Genomic DNA, 17,283 nt, shown 5'->3' on the forward strand with positions numbered 1-17,283 from the left:
AATTTAAAGCTGTAGCAATTTGTTAGTGTTTTGCATTTGTAAAGATTGATAAATTAAGAAGTTTGTTAAAAGTTAAATAACTTAAAAAAATTAAATGGAACACTCTATATTTTATTTCTGCATCTAATAGATTGATAAATTGTCTATCTAAAAAAATAAACTTTTAATGTCTAGAATTGATAAATGAAAATATATTTAACATTCAATATTATTTGGCAACAATGCCTATCAATATCTGAGCATTGTTGATATTATGACAACCATAGTAATTCCACCACGGATCACTTATACGTTGATTTATCCAGAGATTTTAAAGGCGTTAAAAATACTGAAATTCGAATTATTTTATTGTAAAAATAAAAAATAATGGATTCAGTTTAAATGTGATTATTAAGTGATATTTCTTCCATCTCTTGTGCAACTGTGCACTTTTTGGCTACTGAAAGAATAGTAATTATTTTTTTAATGTTTAACGTTAAATATCTTTTTAGTTATTTATTATAAACACCTAAAAGTATATAATTTTAATACCCTTTTAAATGCAAAAACAATAAATAGGGTGTTTCATTTTCTAAGTTATTGAACTTTTAATAAACACCTTTATTTTTTTATCTTTGAAAATGCAACACACTAAGATGTTACAACCGTATAGCTTGTACCTTCTTTTTTGCGGTAGTAAAAAAACTATTTCTAGATGTCTTAGTTTTTGTGTAATAAATTTCTAATAAGTGCATGTTTTCGTCAAAAATCGTCTTACTTTTAAAACTAAGCAAAATCGACTAAAAAAAGTAGCTCAAAAACATTGTTATAAAAATCTACATCCAAAAACGCTAAGAAACATATGGTGTTTCATTAAAAAAAACACAAGTTTGTTTTGTAACTTATTTTTGAGACATGCTGTACAGTTGAAAATAATTTTAGGCGATAGACCAGATTAGTATCTATCAATGTCCTATATAATTTTTTTTAATTGTACCATTTAAAAGTCACTAATGGACGTTTTCAACTCGGTGAGACACCCTGTATGTTTTTTTCTTAAATCGTCGAAACGAAATAGTCCGTAAAGTATCACTTTTCCAGACTCTATCATCCCTAAATTGGCAAAATAGTCTGTAAAGTGTGTTTTTTCTTCCTGTTACATAGTTTTAAGAATTGCGATTCCAAAAAAAAAAAAAAATTTTTTTTTAAAGGTGTTGTACTCGGACTAGTCAACTCAGTCGCCGCTTTTGTTGGCTTCTTAACACCAGCAGTGGTCGGCCAATTCACTTTCCAAAACGTAATCCACCATTATTTTAATTTCGTTCAATTACAATTAATTTTTTCAGCAAACCGTCAAGCAATGGCAAAAAGTTTTTTTTGTTTCTACTGGAATGTTAGTAAGTTCTGGAGTTTTATATCTGTTGTTTGCCACATCTGATCTTCAACCATGGAATTCTCCTGATGTTAAGAAAACCAAAAATGAATCTGAATTAATTTCAATAAAAAATAAAGAAGAAAAAGAAGAAGAAAAGAATGAACAAAGCGTTACCATTAAACAGTAGAAAAAAATTTTAATGTTTTGCTTCTACAGTTGTAAAGTAATAAAATTTTAATTGTTGTGTTTTTGAATTAGTTTTATTTCACTTTTCGTTTTATTACAAAAATCGTAGCACACGTACTAAATTTGGAAAAACTTATAAAACCGAATCATAGCTCCGGATTTCCGGACTCTGTATGTTGGGTTGCCTAAGCACGATAACCATTTCCCGGATTTTTGTGTAAATAATACAAAAGTAATTAATGCATTCGCTTGCAGTAGTCGCAAAAAATTTAATTAACGCATCTATTTGCTTTGTAAACTTTCCTATTAAAATGAACTAAAAACCGTAAAACAACATATCTCGTAACATAATAACATAAAAATGTGAAAATAATTTTCGATTATTTTGTTTTAATTATATTAGAGGCGATTGCATTTTCCACTAAAAACAAAAAAACATTATCGATTGAGTCTTTTGCAACTTATGATAGATTAAATTACCTACACATCAAAACTTTTATATTATGAGAGGTAAAGAGGTTTTTGTAGTAAGCTTAATTTATTACAAGTTTCGCTTTTATGTACAGTTTTAAAATTAATGTAGCAATTTTCACTTTTTCTTTTTACTGCAAGTACTGAAAAAGCATTAGACGTTTATTAATTGATTTGCAACATCGAGCAATATTTTCACCTTTAGATTTTGAAACTTTTTATCAAACACTTTTTAATGAAAGTCTTAAGTTCTTACACACATTTCGTGCACACTTTTTTACCAAATGCCTGGCAATGACGTTTCATCAATCATAAAATAATGTTACCTAAAACCGCCACACATTTTAAGACGTCAAAAATTCACACATAATCAAACAATATTTTCATAAACGTCATAAAAAACGATTCAAACCTAACTCTTCTAAAAAACTTTTTTTGGAAAAATATTAATATTTTCCTGGCGCATTATTGCAAAAGGCAAATCAAGCCAAATATCACAACGTTTCAAAAAATTTTAAACAAATTTGTTTATTTTGATGCGAAAATTCACTCTAAGTAAATCTGATTTAACCCTGTGTTCATTACTGTTGAATTCTTTGATCTAAACTGACATGCAGTTAACTAACCTCATCCATTTAACGTTGTGCATCCAGTCCGGCTCACATTTCAGCCGGAATCATTAAACCAAATCGTAGATAAACACCAAACTAAAATGATTCCAACCGTAAAACCTCCCCTTGTAACTTTAGACACGTAAAATCTGCCCTAGAATTTTATTACAAGCTATTTATAAGTGAACATTTTCTAGTTTCTGCAAGAGTTTATTCCTCAATCCTTTTACAACTGTCATACAAGCTTTGGATAGTTTGAAATAAATACAAGTTCCTGAAACGAGATTTTCCAACGATTTGAACTATTTTAAGAATGTGTCACAAGTTATCTCATCCAGTGCGAGTTTTCCGGTAAAATATTCCGGTAATTTCTGACTTACATTCTCTCAATTTAAAATAATTATCAAAGAGAAAACGAAATTAAATACCACCCACCAAAAGGGCTTTCAGCTTTAGCTGAATTCATTTAAATTAATGATAATTGGACCCACATGTCGTGTAAATCATGAAAGTAAAAAGAATTTCGTGAGCTTTCATCCAAGCACAAAATATTCAATTATGTCAAGCTCCAACTTAAATTCCTTTGAGAGAAATGAAAAATAACTTTTCTTATGGCCCTGTTTGTTGCTCACAAAAGTATTTCAAATTGTCATAAATATTAAGCAAGAAACGTACGTTACAAAAAAGTTAATACTACAAGCGTCAAAACAGCCATCATCGAAATGGGGCAATAAATCCACAAATCCGCTTTTTTCATGCAGACAACCTTTTTATCTACATTTCCACAAAAATCCTCAACAAATAAAATCATCCAATATTCACATTAAACATATTCTGTCTCCAATATGGTGTTACCGTTTTTAAGATAAAAAAAAATTCCGCAGACGTCAAAAAAGTGACTACTTTTAGTAATGTTGTCTTTTTCGCTGCTTTAGAAATTTCCATAAATCCTCAGTATTCGACATTTTGCACTACTAACTGCACTAGTCACAAATTCCGATACTGACGCGTAATGTTTGTTAACATAATATACCATTATGTTAAATACTAAAGTGTGCAAAACACTTTAAGTAGCAAAAATATGTTTTTTTTATACAAAATAGTGGTTAAAACATTCTACGACAAGTAGTTGTCAAAAAATCAAAAATTCTAAAATCAAATTAAATGATTATTTTTAAGTCTGGAGTCTTGTAAAGTCCATAAAACGTTAATTAATTAAAGGTAACGAAGTAATAAAAATAATGAGGAAACTTCAACAAAATCTAATTTGTGCTTCACAAAAAACATGTTTTAGTTGTTTTACTAAAGAAAATAGCTTTGTTTCAGAGCATCCCTCTCTAAAATAGTAAAATTTCCTCCAAACTCAAACACCAGTTGCTCACATTTTGTTAGACAACATTTCGATTTTCGCACAATGAAAGCCTCAAGCAGAGACTTCAACTTTGTTTTGTTCAAAGCACCAGGAAACCTATCTAATTTCATTTAATTAACAAAAACAACGCTCTTTCAGGACCATCGGCCGTGAATTTAACAACAATAATTATGCGTTTCAGAGATAAATTCGAATAATTCAGTTTCGGTTTTTGTTAAAGGAAATTGAAAAATTCAGAAAAGTTTCCAAAGCATAATCGGACCGAACACGATTACAGGAAGCGTGAAAGTCGTTGTAATATTTATCGAAACGAAGTTCTTTTGTGCTTTTGAGCGAAGTGGTTGGCGTAGAATTTTCAGAGAAGTTTTATTTGTTACCGAATCAGTATATTTATTTAGACAATTTTTTCCGATTGGTTATTCTCCCTCCTTGATTTTTTATAGTTTGACATTTTGAAAGAGTGACAATTTACAGACCACATAAATCAAATAGACCATCATCATTAATTTCATTTTTAAATGTGTTTTTTACATTTTTATAGTTATGTCGTAGCAAACCTTCAACACCTATAAATAATTGCATATTTGTGTTACAATTTCGCGTCTACTTTCCAATTTCACAAGACCAAGGTCTGAAAACAGCAACCACAATCAAAAATAATTAGCCACCACACCCTTTCATTTGATTGGCTAGATTCACGTTGTAAGTAAACAACCGGTTTCAAAGCTTTGATGTTTTGTTTCATTTACAGAATAAACATTTTTCATAACAGTTTGGTCAAATATACGTCCAACAAGTCCAGATTTAATGAACAGAATAAAATTAATTATTGTTTTCTGTGAAATTAAACGAAAACTCGTTCATTTGTGTCATGCGAGCGTTAATAATGCTGAAAGCTGTAATTTACAGTTATGAATCGTGAATATTGTTTWGCAGGGCGAGTAAACCGAATAATAACGTTTACACTAGAAATTGGTATTCCGGAAGAATAATCTATTCGAATTTTGTCTCTGGCGCTAATAGAAACTCTGTCTATGATTTGGGCCAAATTAGGTGGAAGCTTCGTCGACTCATTCCAAAGTAAGCAAAAGACAAACACACTCAAAGAAATAAAACTCAGAAAGAAAACAGTTTAAATAAGTAAAAAAATAACAATTTTTTTGCGCAAAAATACATAATATTAATTAAGAAAAGAAAATTGTATTATGTTAAACACAATGTTTGTGAAGTTGATTAAATACACTCCTAACCACGAAAATATAATTTCATTTTCATTTCGTATCGTAGAATAAATATTTTCTTTTGGCTCACAAGTGGTAGAACACTCTCTTACAAACCTAACAGATTAATTTCATCAGTCCATTAAATTTCACAAACTTACTCAAAAATTCATAAATTCCGTTTAAGTGCCCTAAAATTACGAAAAAAAAAAACTTGTCCCATTTAAATTCCTTCCGTCCTGCGAGCTATTTGTACAAAAATGAAGCGTTATTTAATTTGCTTTAAAATGCTATTTGCAAGTAAGCGGACGATCCTAGAATACAAAATGATAGGTAAAGAAAATCATAAAGAAAAATGCGAAGCTTGTGATGGAGTTTTCTCTCTAGAAAAATATTTTTACAAGAGCGTCGGTCTGCTAATTAGTTGAAATAATATTGAAAAATGATTAGAGGCTGAAAAGTTATTTCCTCATTTCTTGTATTTCTTTTTAAATTTGATTAGTTGGAAGGTTTCCGTAAATTAGATTCGATACAGCCACCGCCACTGAATTATCGACACGAAAAGTTCACTGACTGAAAAATGTTTCAGGAAAATTTGTCTTTTGTCACGTTTGAAGAGGTTTATATACGAACCCTCTCGAGAGTGGCTCTTTTCGCCGTAATTGCCCAAATAAAAAGTGCACCGAGACGTCAAATTTGACGTTAAATTTGTTTACTAGCCGGCGCAACTCTATCTACTTTTTATGTCTGCATTAGAAAAATATCAGCTGTAATTAATTCGACGCAACAACACGTTAACTACAAATAAGTTGTAAGGAAGGATTTCAGTATCTGACCTGGAATTAATCGCAATGACGAGAAAATCGAAAAACATTGCACGGAATAAAAAAGCTTCGCTCCTTTCATCACACTACAATAAAAAGACCAAAGATAAAGGGAATTGCGAATATGTCGATAGGGATGAACTCTACTTTGCTCAAAGACTTCCAGGTCTTTGGGGACTTGAGATAAATCGAGAAAATTATGATCGAAATTTAATTTAATTTAGTTTTTGTTTAATCGATGTTATTATACCAAGGCCGGAATGTTATTTATATTGACACGCAAAAACTTCCTCAAAGGGAAAATATAAGGACAAACATCAAATAATTATTTGATTTAAATTGTAATTATAATTTAGATCGAAGAACACGGTAATTTAAGCGTAAACAAACTCAAGAAACAAGAAAAGTTCAACCAAAGTTTATGACTCCTTGAAACTTCTGAAACAGATCGAGTTKAAAAGGAGATATGTTTCGCTTGAGGGGAAATTATTATTTTCATTCACTAATTAATTAATCTATAAAGAACTTCAAAAATAAATATCAAAATAAGAAAAAATTGTTTCAACTCCTGAATCACATTTAGGATTTCGYTGAAATTCTTTGCAACGATAGAAATACGAAGACGATATTAAATTGCTTTAAAAAAATAAAATATTTACGATAAATCCAGTCTCTAGGGATTTCGYCAAGTGCAATTGAAGTTTATTACCAAAAATAATCGCTCTTAGTTTTACGACGCCTTAAAACTATTACTTCAAATGAAATGACAAGGATTTTCTACAGAATTTAAAAGATGCTGACATCAGTTAGCAAAATCATTAACTAGAATACTTTTTAAAAATGAAAAAAAAAATATTTATGTATTACTATTAGCAACTATTTATTTACCGATATTGGAAAAAAGTGTTGTTTTTTTTTAAAAAAAATATTTATGTATTACTATTAGCAACTATTTATTTACCGATATTGGAAAAAAGTGTTGTTTTTTTCGTTATATGGGAAATGAAAGGTTTCAAAATTCTAATATCTTACATAAAATCGAAAAGATATTGAAAGCAAAAAATCACAAACAGTTACATTTTTATTCTTTTCACACATCATAATTTTTAAAAAAATATACCGAACAAAATAGTATATTATTTTATTAGGAGTAAAAGTGACAGTTTAAGTGGCGAACTGAACGTTTCTTTTGCCAAACGTAGTGAGGCAAATAATGAAGCTTTATCGCAAACGTATTCAGATCAAGATTAAAGAGCACTGCTATAATTATCAAGTAAATAAACAAAATAATCAGAACGCTTTGCAGGTATTGAAATTATAACAACGCTTCTAAACAAACATCACGCGTCAGTATTGATATTGGTGTTAAAATTTTTAAAGTGTTTATTAATTTAACTAGTGCATGACTAGGGCAGTTAGTAGTGCAAAATGTCGAAAATTGATGATTACAATGTACCTTTCCAGAAATTGCTAAAAAACAAAAAAACAAGAAAGAGATAACATTGGTAAATGTCACAGTAAATTTCATGGTAAAAATGAAAACGCTTAGGAGCAAAAGTAAAATTTTTACTCCATGGTTAAAAAGTAAAACTTTTTCTTGTGACATTTAGTCATAACAAAAAAAATTTTGAAAAATAATGAACTGTATTACAATAATACAATAAGTATACATTCATGAGTTTTCTGTACATAATTCTTTTAAATGAAATAACTCTTGCAATTTTTTTTTTAAATAATACAATATTTTTGACAATAGAATTAAATTGATCACAATAATGATAAAATTCTGGAAACACATCATCGACTGACATAAAAATAATTTAATTTGCCTTGTCGTAAAATTCCCATAAACAGCGAGTGTGTCCCTCTCTAAGAATAAGAGAGAAGGATAATTCTTAAGAGGGGCTAGAAAATCGCAGAAAGCTGACTAATCTAATAAATAAAGGGTAAGTCAAGATTTCATTCGCAACCCCAAACACGTCCTAACAAAATCTCGTTACCATTTTTTCGACTAACCCTTCTTCACACTAAAATATTGTCACACAGTGGGTTGTAAATAACAGAGCGGTCTTCGAATCAAATTGGATATCACCCAATGTTCATGACAGTTCWGAACTGCAAATAATTATCGCCTCACACATTATTTCCTTTTCACTCCTGACAAGATCGAGATTTGGCTGAAAAAATATGAAGAAGCTGCAAATTGAAAAATATATTTCGCTTGTGGCTAAAAACAGATCTTGTGTTATTTATTATTAAATTTTCGTTGATAAATCTCGTTTCGCTTTGGTGAATTTTTATTGTTTAAAATGAGATGAAAAGGAACTTGAGGCGATGCAATTTTTATTCGAATTCGAGCGAAATCGAGTTAAAACAGCTTGCTTTTATAGTTTTTTGAAGTTGGATTAGAGTTTCGGGGCCTTGGGGACGCTGCCATTTAAGTAAATTGAATTTCGTAATTACTAATTGCGTTTATCTAAATTATTCCATTGTTAATTCTCTTTTTCATACTTGAAAAAATCTCAATTTTTCAATGCCACGATTTCCACGAGTGCTAACATGTTTTCTTCCAAATTCGCTTAAAAATACGTCTGATTCTAGTTTATGTTTATCAGTTTGAATCCGTTTTCAGTGACATATGTACTACACACGTGAAAGCAAAGTTAAGCTTAAACGACAGCTTTACTAACATTGCTGTTTACACACTATTGGGATTTACAATGCAACGAGTCAACATCTTAATGCAGAATAGATTTATATCTAATCGAATTTTTCATCAATTGAAAACCCTTTCAGCTGTAACTCGAGCTTTTCACTTAGCTCGAACAATTTGCGTAACCACTAAAACGATATTAAAAATGTAAAATTTATAGTATTTTTATTGAGAGCACATGTGACACTTTCTCAATAAACCTTTCGCCGCTCATTTTATGTGATGATTTATTGAATTTTAATATTTCAAAAATAAAACGAGTTAAAGTAAATTTCGCAGATTATTTGCTCAAATATTGATTACTTCAGTATTTGATTAATATCTGCGCTATTACAGTAACAAGCTAGCACGAATATTGCGAAAAAATTAAAATAAATACTTATAAAGCTTGTAAAAATCATCCAAAAACTTAAAATGCCTGGAATAAATTTTAATCATTTTTTTRAAATTAAAACTCGTACCCACAATAAATTAAATTAGCTTCATACATTGAAACACTGCATATATTATAACTTCATACTCTGACTAATTTGTGTCTCAAATTAATCCAATTCTTCTAGATTACTTAATTATTCTATAATTCGGTTACTTCATCAAAAATAGTTGTTTGTAAATTAAACAAATTTTTCTTTGTTGACTTTTTGAAATTAGCTCTAATTACTCGCTTTAGCAAACTAATTAATTAAGGAAAAAATCAAATCAGCGTTTCATCWATTTCCATCAATCTCGATCAGATTAACTTGTCTAATTACAAATCCCTGAAATCCTTCGAATGAGCTGAAATTTCCACCTGTATATAAATGCAAAAAACACCCGGATTAATCCGGGTTCCATCGCCAATCAGAAAATTTTCTGTAGCGCACGAWCGCGCTCACGTTTTCATCGCGACGCCACTCACTATCACAGTACGTCGCGGTACTCCGACGCCGCTCGCCGCCGTCGCCGCCAACGACGTCAACCCCTCGAAGAACAACGAAGGTAGGAAAAAGAATTTGGTGTCAGAGTGACGGCTGAAATTGCGGCTGAAATAAATTGGTTCAGGATAAAGTGAAAGGTGACCAAGTTACGGTCAGGTGCTGAAATATGCAAAACATTATTTGAGTTTTGATTGCGATGTAATTGACTGCACTTGTGGACGGATCTGCAACAGACGTGAGTTTTGTGGACCAAATTAAATCGGTAATTTAGTTAGGTGAGCAATGCGAGAGAAGAGCTAAATAAACATCGGTGTTGTTGCGACTTTGGGCTGGAATTATTCAGTTTCAAAGAAAAAATACAACTACAAAATGTGAAATCTACTCTCGTTTACAAAATTAATAGTAATTGAAAAATTAATAAAAAACTTTGTCTGCTTTAATAAAACAGTGAATTAACTCAAAATTAATGAATTTCTATTTTTTTGATATAGATTTAAAATTCAACACCAAAAAACTTCTTTTATACAAACAAGATGATTGTATAAAAATTCAGATACAGGGTGATTTATTAAAAAGTCAAAATAACTTGCCTCATCCGAACGTTTATAGTTTTAGTTATACAGAGGGTTTTGTTTAAATTTAAATTTAGGGCGCAGCTTTTAACTTATTAATTCAAATTGTAAACAAATAAGATGTCTGAGGTTAGTTCTTTAAAATCTATCAAATTTTTTTTAAAAATTGGGTTAAAATTAGTAAAAACAGGCACACAGAAATTCTCCTCATTTATAAAAAAAATCATAAAATAGTAAAAATTTGAACAATTTTTTTTCTTGATTTCATTACCTTAAATGTAAACTTTAGGATAAAGTGCTCAAAAAGTTCAAACTTTGCTTATATTGAATTTTTTTAACAATTTTTCCGACGCCAAAGTGAAAGCATAGTTATTTTGATTTTTTTTTGAGTTTCACTATTATAACATTTGCACTTACCTTAAAATCACCCAATATTAAATAAAAATAATTAAAAACAGYTCTTTCAGTTAGTTACGTGAAAAAAGAAGAAAAATTTTTACTCGTCTTTAATTTTTTTATCAAAACCTGGTTAAACTTGGACAAGTCTTAAATTTTGATTCACCCTATACAGACTGTTCCGGCTAAACCCCACATTAGAAGTATTAGGAGYTCTAACAATGATATTTATCTAAAATTTTGTTTATAGTCATAATCGGTTAGGTTGTGCTCAATAAAAATATTTTCAAAATGGCGTCATTTCCTGATACACCAGAAATAAATATCAACTTCGTTATTTTAAATAAAAAGCTAGGAGTATGCTTTTCATTGCTTTTTTTGGATTACTTAAGTGATTTTAAAAGAGTTTTTTTCATATACGTAAGTTTAACCGTTTTTAAAATATTTAGATCTTTTTAAAAAAAATTGAATCCAAATCTGCTTATTCAAAAATCGATAACATTTTTTATTATGTTGAAACCGTATTTAAGTATACAAGAGAGAAAGGTTAGATCTTTCGTTTGGTGTATTCATGATTGGAAAAATAATTAACAAACCGTCAAAGCGGAAACTTTAAATAATCTTAACTCAATTTTTCTAAATAAAACACCCCAATTTTTTCTTCAMTAAATAAAGGAGAATAGCATGATATTTTGAAAAGTCTCAATTTACATTTTTTAAATATGAGCATTCCTATTTAAGAAATTTTAAACGTTTTTTTTTTGCAAAATTGTTATACTGGTATTTCTAGATACTTACTTAGTCTCCCCCACTGTCTTTTGCAACACGATGTCTTTTTTGATCTAAGCATTTCTTTAAGAAATTTTTAAATGTTTTTTTGCAAATCTAGAACTTTTTTATTTCGGTACATCTGGTCTCCCCAACTGGGTCTTTTGTAGCATTTTTTTTTAATTTCAACATTTCTTTAAGAAATTTTTAAATGTTTTTTTGAAAGTCTAAAAATTTTTTAATCCAGTACATCTGACACATTCTTAGTCTCCCCAACTGTCTTTTGTAGCACGATGTTTTGAAACGTCTCGATTGGCATTTTTACTACTAAATTTAAACATTTCCTTAAGAATTTTTCTTCTTTTGAAAATCAAAAAGTTAGTACATTTAACACTTTTTTTTTACTTCAAGCCAAAGTAATCCSAAGTAACCCGAAGTGGCCTAAAGTGGCCTGAACCGACCTGAAGCTACTCGAAGTGACCCAAACATTGTTTTTTACATTCTAAAAGACACTTTACTAAATAAAAATTAAGTTCTGCTTCGATCTGTATTAACATTTCCTATAGTTATGTTTGATAGTTTTCAAGTTAATAGTAACTTTTTTTGATATTGTAAGAAATTCATTAGCCATAGCTACTTTAGTACAGGTTCTCATATAGATAATAAAAAAATAGAATATCAAAGTTATTCAAATTTAAATTAAATAAATTTAATTTGTATTTACGAAAAGAATAACATAATTATGAAAAAAAAAAAATTGGCGTTTTTTCATTGGGAAATATTTACATGGCAAGCTATGCGGGATAGTAATGAATTTCTTCCATTGTGAAAAAAGTTAAAATAATTTGGAAATCATTAAATTTGGGTAAAGGGAATGTTGATACAGATCGATGCAAAACTAAATTCTCTTTCATTTAGTGAAAAAAAAAATTGAGGCCTTCCATTTGAAAAAAATCAGTTACGGGTATTTGAAGTTTCCCAAACGTAACCTTAAATTTTGGAAATTAGTTAATTATTTTTTCAATTGTAAATACACGAAAGAAAAGGTCTAACTTTTATTTTTCATATGCCCAAATACGATTTCAAAGTAATTAAAAATGATAGAATTATCGATTTTTGAAGAGAAAGAATAAAATGCGAATAAAAAGATTCAAAAAAGTCTAAATATTTTAAAAACGGTCAAATTTAGGTATAGGAAAGTATGATAAAAACTCTCTCAAAATCACTTGAGCAATTCAAACGCATATTTTCATTGAACTGGTTCTAAGCGATTATAGCTATAAGTCAAAATTTTAAATAAATATCACTGTTAAAACTCTCAATACTTCTAATGTGGGGTTTAGCCGGAACAATCTGTATAAAAAAAGTTTCTCTCTTAAAAATTGAAAATTTAAAACTRAAAAAAGAAGGAATAAACTGCATTACTTAATCAACGGAAACAAGTCTGATTGGAATATAAACTGGAATCAAAGCTCCTGTACAGAATATTGATTCAGGCCATCCTGTGTTAGAACACCTTAGACGCGTTTAATGGTCCATTAAACCCTGAAAAATGGAAGTCATTGTGGCTCCCACCGCGACCGCAATTGCAGGTGTTATTTAGCTATTAAAAGTCACATAACATGCGTCTAAATGTTCTCTTATCTATGCCATATAAAGCAGTTGAAAGGTTTAATTAAATTTTATAGAATTATTATTTTAATTTACTCACTTAATTAACTCATATCCCATTTGGTGGGACCCGAAATGAGAGTAAATATTTCGAAATTAAGACAGGAATTCAAAGATTCTCGTGCGTTTTGGGTTATTTAATGTTAAAAAAATCAAAACAGTAACTTTTTTTGATTCTTATTTCTTCGCTCGTATTACAGAAATTCTGCTTTATGATTTCTGAGTGTAATATTTTGAAACGCCTCGTTATTTTTTACTAAAGATCACAAAGCCCGGACTCTGTTGAAACCTCCCGTAAGTGGAGCTTTGTAACTTGTTGCTCTCTTACACTGCTTTGTCGACTGCATTATCGGCCTTAATCGAGTAAAATGATGGGTTATTTGACTTTTTCAGCGTCTAGTCTTCAAACCTTGAAMACTTTCAAAAGTAAGCTAAAAATAATATRTTATGCACAATAAATGTCTAGCAGTTCAAGCATGTGTGCGAAATATTTGTTTAAGTAAACAAATTACAAATTTTACTCTTCCTGAGAAGTTTGGAGTGRTCTAAACGTGGCAATGACCTTTTAGATGTTTTCCTTTTATTAGAGTAATACTAGAACACAGTATTTTCCTCATTGGAATATTTATTGTTAGCCTATAAAAATATTCCACTGATTGCGTTTTTACGACAATTACAAATGGTGTGCTGACATGATAAACATAAACACTTTTTCTTATTTATGCAAAAATCATTTTCAAGGTAATTGTACCAAAAAAAAAACGGTATTCGCGGGTTTTACTGGTCCTGACCGCTTTCCCGAGAAGAATTTCCTCATAAAATGCACACTTTGACTTTAATCGAAATTTGAGGAATCAAGAAGAGGCGGAAGTAAATGAATACGTTGGTTTTTATGGCCGTGTTGTTTTAACAAGGCATGTATAGCGCCTGTCAAAAACAGTTCAATGTTGTGTGTATTACTTGTAATGAAGGTTTCTAATAACTGGTAAGGGTTCAATGAGAACTTGAGTGGTTTTGATGTGTGAATAGAGCAAGTGATGCATTCAAAGGTTTCTAGTTTAGAGGTTGTATTTATATATGCAACAAATTACAAGTCGACACATTTAAAGCACTATTTTACCCTTAGTGTAACATTACAACTACTGAAACAATAGTAGGGAATGCAACAAGCATCTTTTGAAACACGAACGAGCAAAGCGAGAGTGCTGCATTTGTATAATGGCGAATCTTATACAATTTTTTTAATAAAATGACTACAAAAATTTGTTTGCACAAACACAGGGCTACAAAAAAGGGCATGTCGTGACAACTTGACGTGTTTTAAATCATTTTGCTCGTCTCAGACACACTAATTAAATGCACAATTTTTTTAAAGTCCACAAACTTTGAACTAAATATTTTTTTTCTAATTTAAAATACTTTAACTTTAAAAAATCATTATTCAAAAACTATTACGCCGATTTCCTTCAAATAAAGACCATTCTAAAGGAATGGACTTGCCCGTTAGAATGATATGCAATTTTAAATTTAATATTGGGAAAAAACCTACAAGTAATTTTTTTTCATTATCACCATCTCTTTATTAGTTGGGATCCAAATTATCCAAATTTACTTCGAACTTCGTCGAACACAAACAAATTGCATATCACTCTAAAGAGCAAGTCCATCCCTTTAGAATGATCTTTATTTTAAAGAAACTGCCTTAATTGTTATTGAGTAATAATTTTTTAAAGTTAAACTATTTTAAATTCATTTAAATTAGAAAAAAATTATTTAGTTCAAAGTTTGTGGACTTTTTGAAAAATGATTTAGTGCATTTGATTTGTCTCACTGAGGCGATTTTTTTGCCATCGCTCCTCTACAACCTCTAAACATTTATTAATTTATTTCCAAAAAAACTGGTAGTTTACTCAAAAAAATTCTTTAATTCTTGTAAGTCAAAAATTTTTTTAACAAAAAAGTGTCAGGTCTACAAAAAAAAATTTGCACAGCAACAATTCTCGTTGTCTCAAAAAAAATTGTGGTAGGTTTCCATTAAAAAAAAATGTTACTATGTTTATCTCGTAAGTATAAACAATTAATTATAATTCAAATTTAATTTAATAAAAATTTTTTAGAATAAACCTAACACAAAATCGAAGAAACGATGATGTATGATTTAATTTCCCTGCGCTATTTCCTTCCATTCTTGCAGCTAATAAATGCAATTCATCATTTTAATACAGTACTTAAATCAGAGCTTCCCGTCCCATTTGTAATCAAGTTCAATCGTTTAGAAATTTGCTCTGATTTGCAAATATTTGTCATATTTTTCCATCACAGAAAAAACATGTTTTGTTTAAATTTTAAATGCCGAAATGACAGCTCCTCGAAATAAAATTAATCAACTCACGAGAATGTCGCCTGATTCTGATTTTTATATTTTTTGTGTGAACCGCTTTCATGACATAAATCCAGTTATAAAGTGCAGAGAATGTAATAAACATTATTGCAGAAAACGCGAAAACATCGATCTGGGAAATTTTCGCATGAAAAGCCGCATTTGAAATGTAGAAGGTGTTTTATAAATATAACACAAGCTCAAAAATGTAATAAGAAACGTGCACAAAAACATGTATACTATATAAATAATAGAATATTTTGATCTGGAGATGAAACCAAATCTAACATTAAAGAAAAATAAGAGACATGACTGACATGAGATATCAAAGTTGGAAAAACTAGAAAAAAGTGTAMAATAATGATTTAAATAATTTACTTTTATTACGTAATGTGATTTAAGTTTGAAGAGCAACTTTCAACATCGCTGAAGGTAACCAGACGCTACTTTGGAGTTGCTATTTGCCTGCTGCTGGCAGGAAATTCCTTTAATAAATAGTTTTATGAGAAACCGTGGGGTATAATAACTATCGAAAGTCGTAGACTAATTACCTCCTTTCTGATCCATTTTTGATAAGAAAACAATTTTAATTAAATCAACCTCTTCAAAATTTAGATAAAGGCAACGTTTCAAATAGAAACTTCTCTCTGAGCCAATGTAGATAACTATAACTAAAGGAAATTGACTATATAACTAATCTAAACCATATTACCATGTAGATAAAGTTACGAGAATTACAAACAATGGTGATAAGCGAAAAATTAAAGTTCGTTAGTCCCTTGTGAATTGTTAATTGYGCTGTGATAAGTCCGACACCAAAATAATTGAACTTTAAACACTTCTAAACAAAATGCTGGAGCAGAAACTACTTTATCATAGCTTAAAGTGGCCCTTTTGAGATTTAAAAAACGTTGAAAAATATTAATTCAATAAAATGGTTCAGAAAAAAATATAGCTTAGAATTAAACCGTTATAAAAAAAAATTATCTCAAAATAAAATTGATTTTTCTGATTTTAAAATTTGTTTTATAAAAACAATGCAGTAAGTAGATGTCTAAATRATAATTTAAAAATTTTCAAATTTCCCAATTTATATCAACAAACAAAACAATTCTTGTTGCTTTTCATAGGTGTTAAAATAAAATATTTTCTAAAAAATAAAAATGGGAACAAAATATTGCGTACGTAGGTTCGCAAATTTATCATTCTGTTAGCACAAACCCTCTAAAAATAAACATGAAAACACAAAATATCAATAAAGATTACAAACACTATGAGGAAAAATAAATTTAATTGATAATAATAGCGTGATTATCAGCTGTGATTTTCTGTTTTAGAACAATGATTTAATTATTTATATCAGTTAATTGTATAATAATTTTTACAATACATATGTAAYAGAAGTTACCGATATGAGATTYGTACTTGGAGATACGACTTGAGATATTCCTACAAACAGTATAAAAAAATATTCAACTAAAAGGTATTATATTCCACGTTGTATTAAATTAATAAATTCTCCTTTTAAATGTTCCATGTAATAAAAAAGCATGACTGTTTTTTTAGATTTTATTTCCATTATAACGAAATTACATTTTCTTTATTTTTAGCATAAAACTTCACAAAGATATTGTCAAAACTGTATTTGCTTGAAAATATCCAGCAAAGCTATTTTTAGAAAATRTTTAATTAAGATAATTACATCTAAATGACAAATGCACAAAAACTGATGATAATTGAGAAATATAAAAACTTATTAAATTCTATCATTAGAATGAATAATAATTTCAACCCTATCAGAATAGCAAGCATCCATTAAAACTTTCCC

General features: G+C 29.3%; 2 protein-coding genes across 3 annotated transcripts in view; both read left to right on the forward strand.

Moving 5' to 3' along the window:
• Positions 1-1,602, forward strand: part of LOC123003600 (sialin) — a 7,676-nt gene extending 6,074 nt beyond the window's left edge. The window contains exons 9-10 of the mRNA XM_044396467.1: positions 1,191-1,276; positions 1,326-1,602. Of these exons, the coding sequence (XP_044252402.1) occupies positions 1,191-1,276; positions 1,326-1,541 (302 nt within the window). The 3' untranslated portion in view covers positions 1,542-1,602. The remainder of the gene's footprint in view (positions 1-1,190; positions 1,277-1,325) is intronic.
• An 8,085-nt stretch (positions 1,603-9,687) lies between these two features.
• The window catches only part of LOC123004305 (parathyroid hormone/parathyroid hormone-related peptide receptor-like), a 30,112-nt gene continuing 22,516 nt past the window's right edge, over positions 9,688-17,283 (forward strand). Inside the window, exon 1 of one of the 2 annotated variants that reach the window (XM_044397516.1) lies at positions 9,688-9,729. The gene's annotated coding sequence lies outside the window, so the exon portion shown is untranslated. Of the gene's footprint in view, positions 9,730-9,798; positions 9,904-17,283 lie in introns of those variants that run through there. The other variant, XM_044397509.1, reaches the window with a different exon arrangement.

The sequence above is a fragment of the Tribolium madens genome, unplaced genomic scaffold, assembly GCF_015345945.1.
Source record: "Tribolium madens isolate multiple individuals breed KSU strain unplaced genomic scaffold, Tmad_KSU_1.1 Scaffold_11;HRSCAF=98;Tcas5.2_LG3b, whole genome shotgun sequence".
Lineage (NCBI taxonomy): Eukaryota > Metazoa > Arthropoda > Insecta > Coleoptera > Tenebrionidae > Tribolium > Tribolium madens.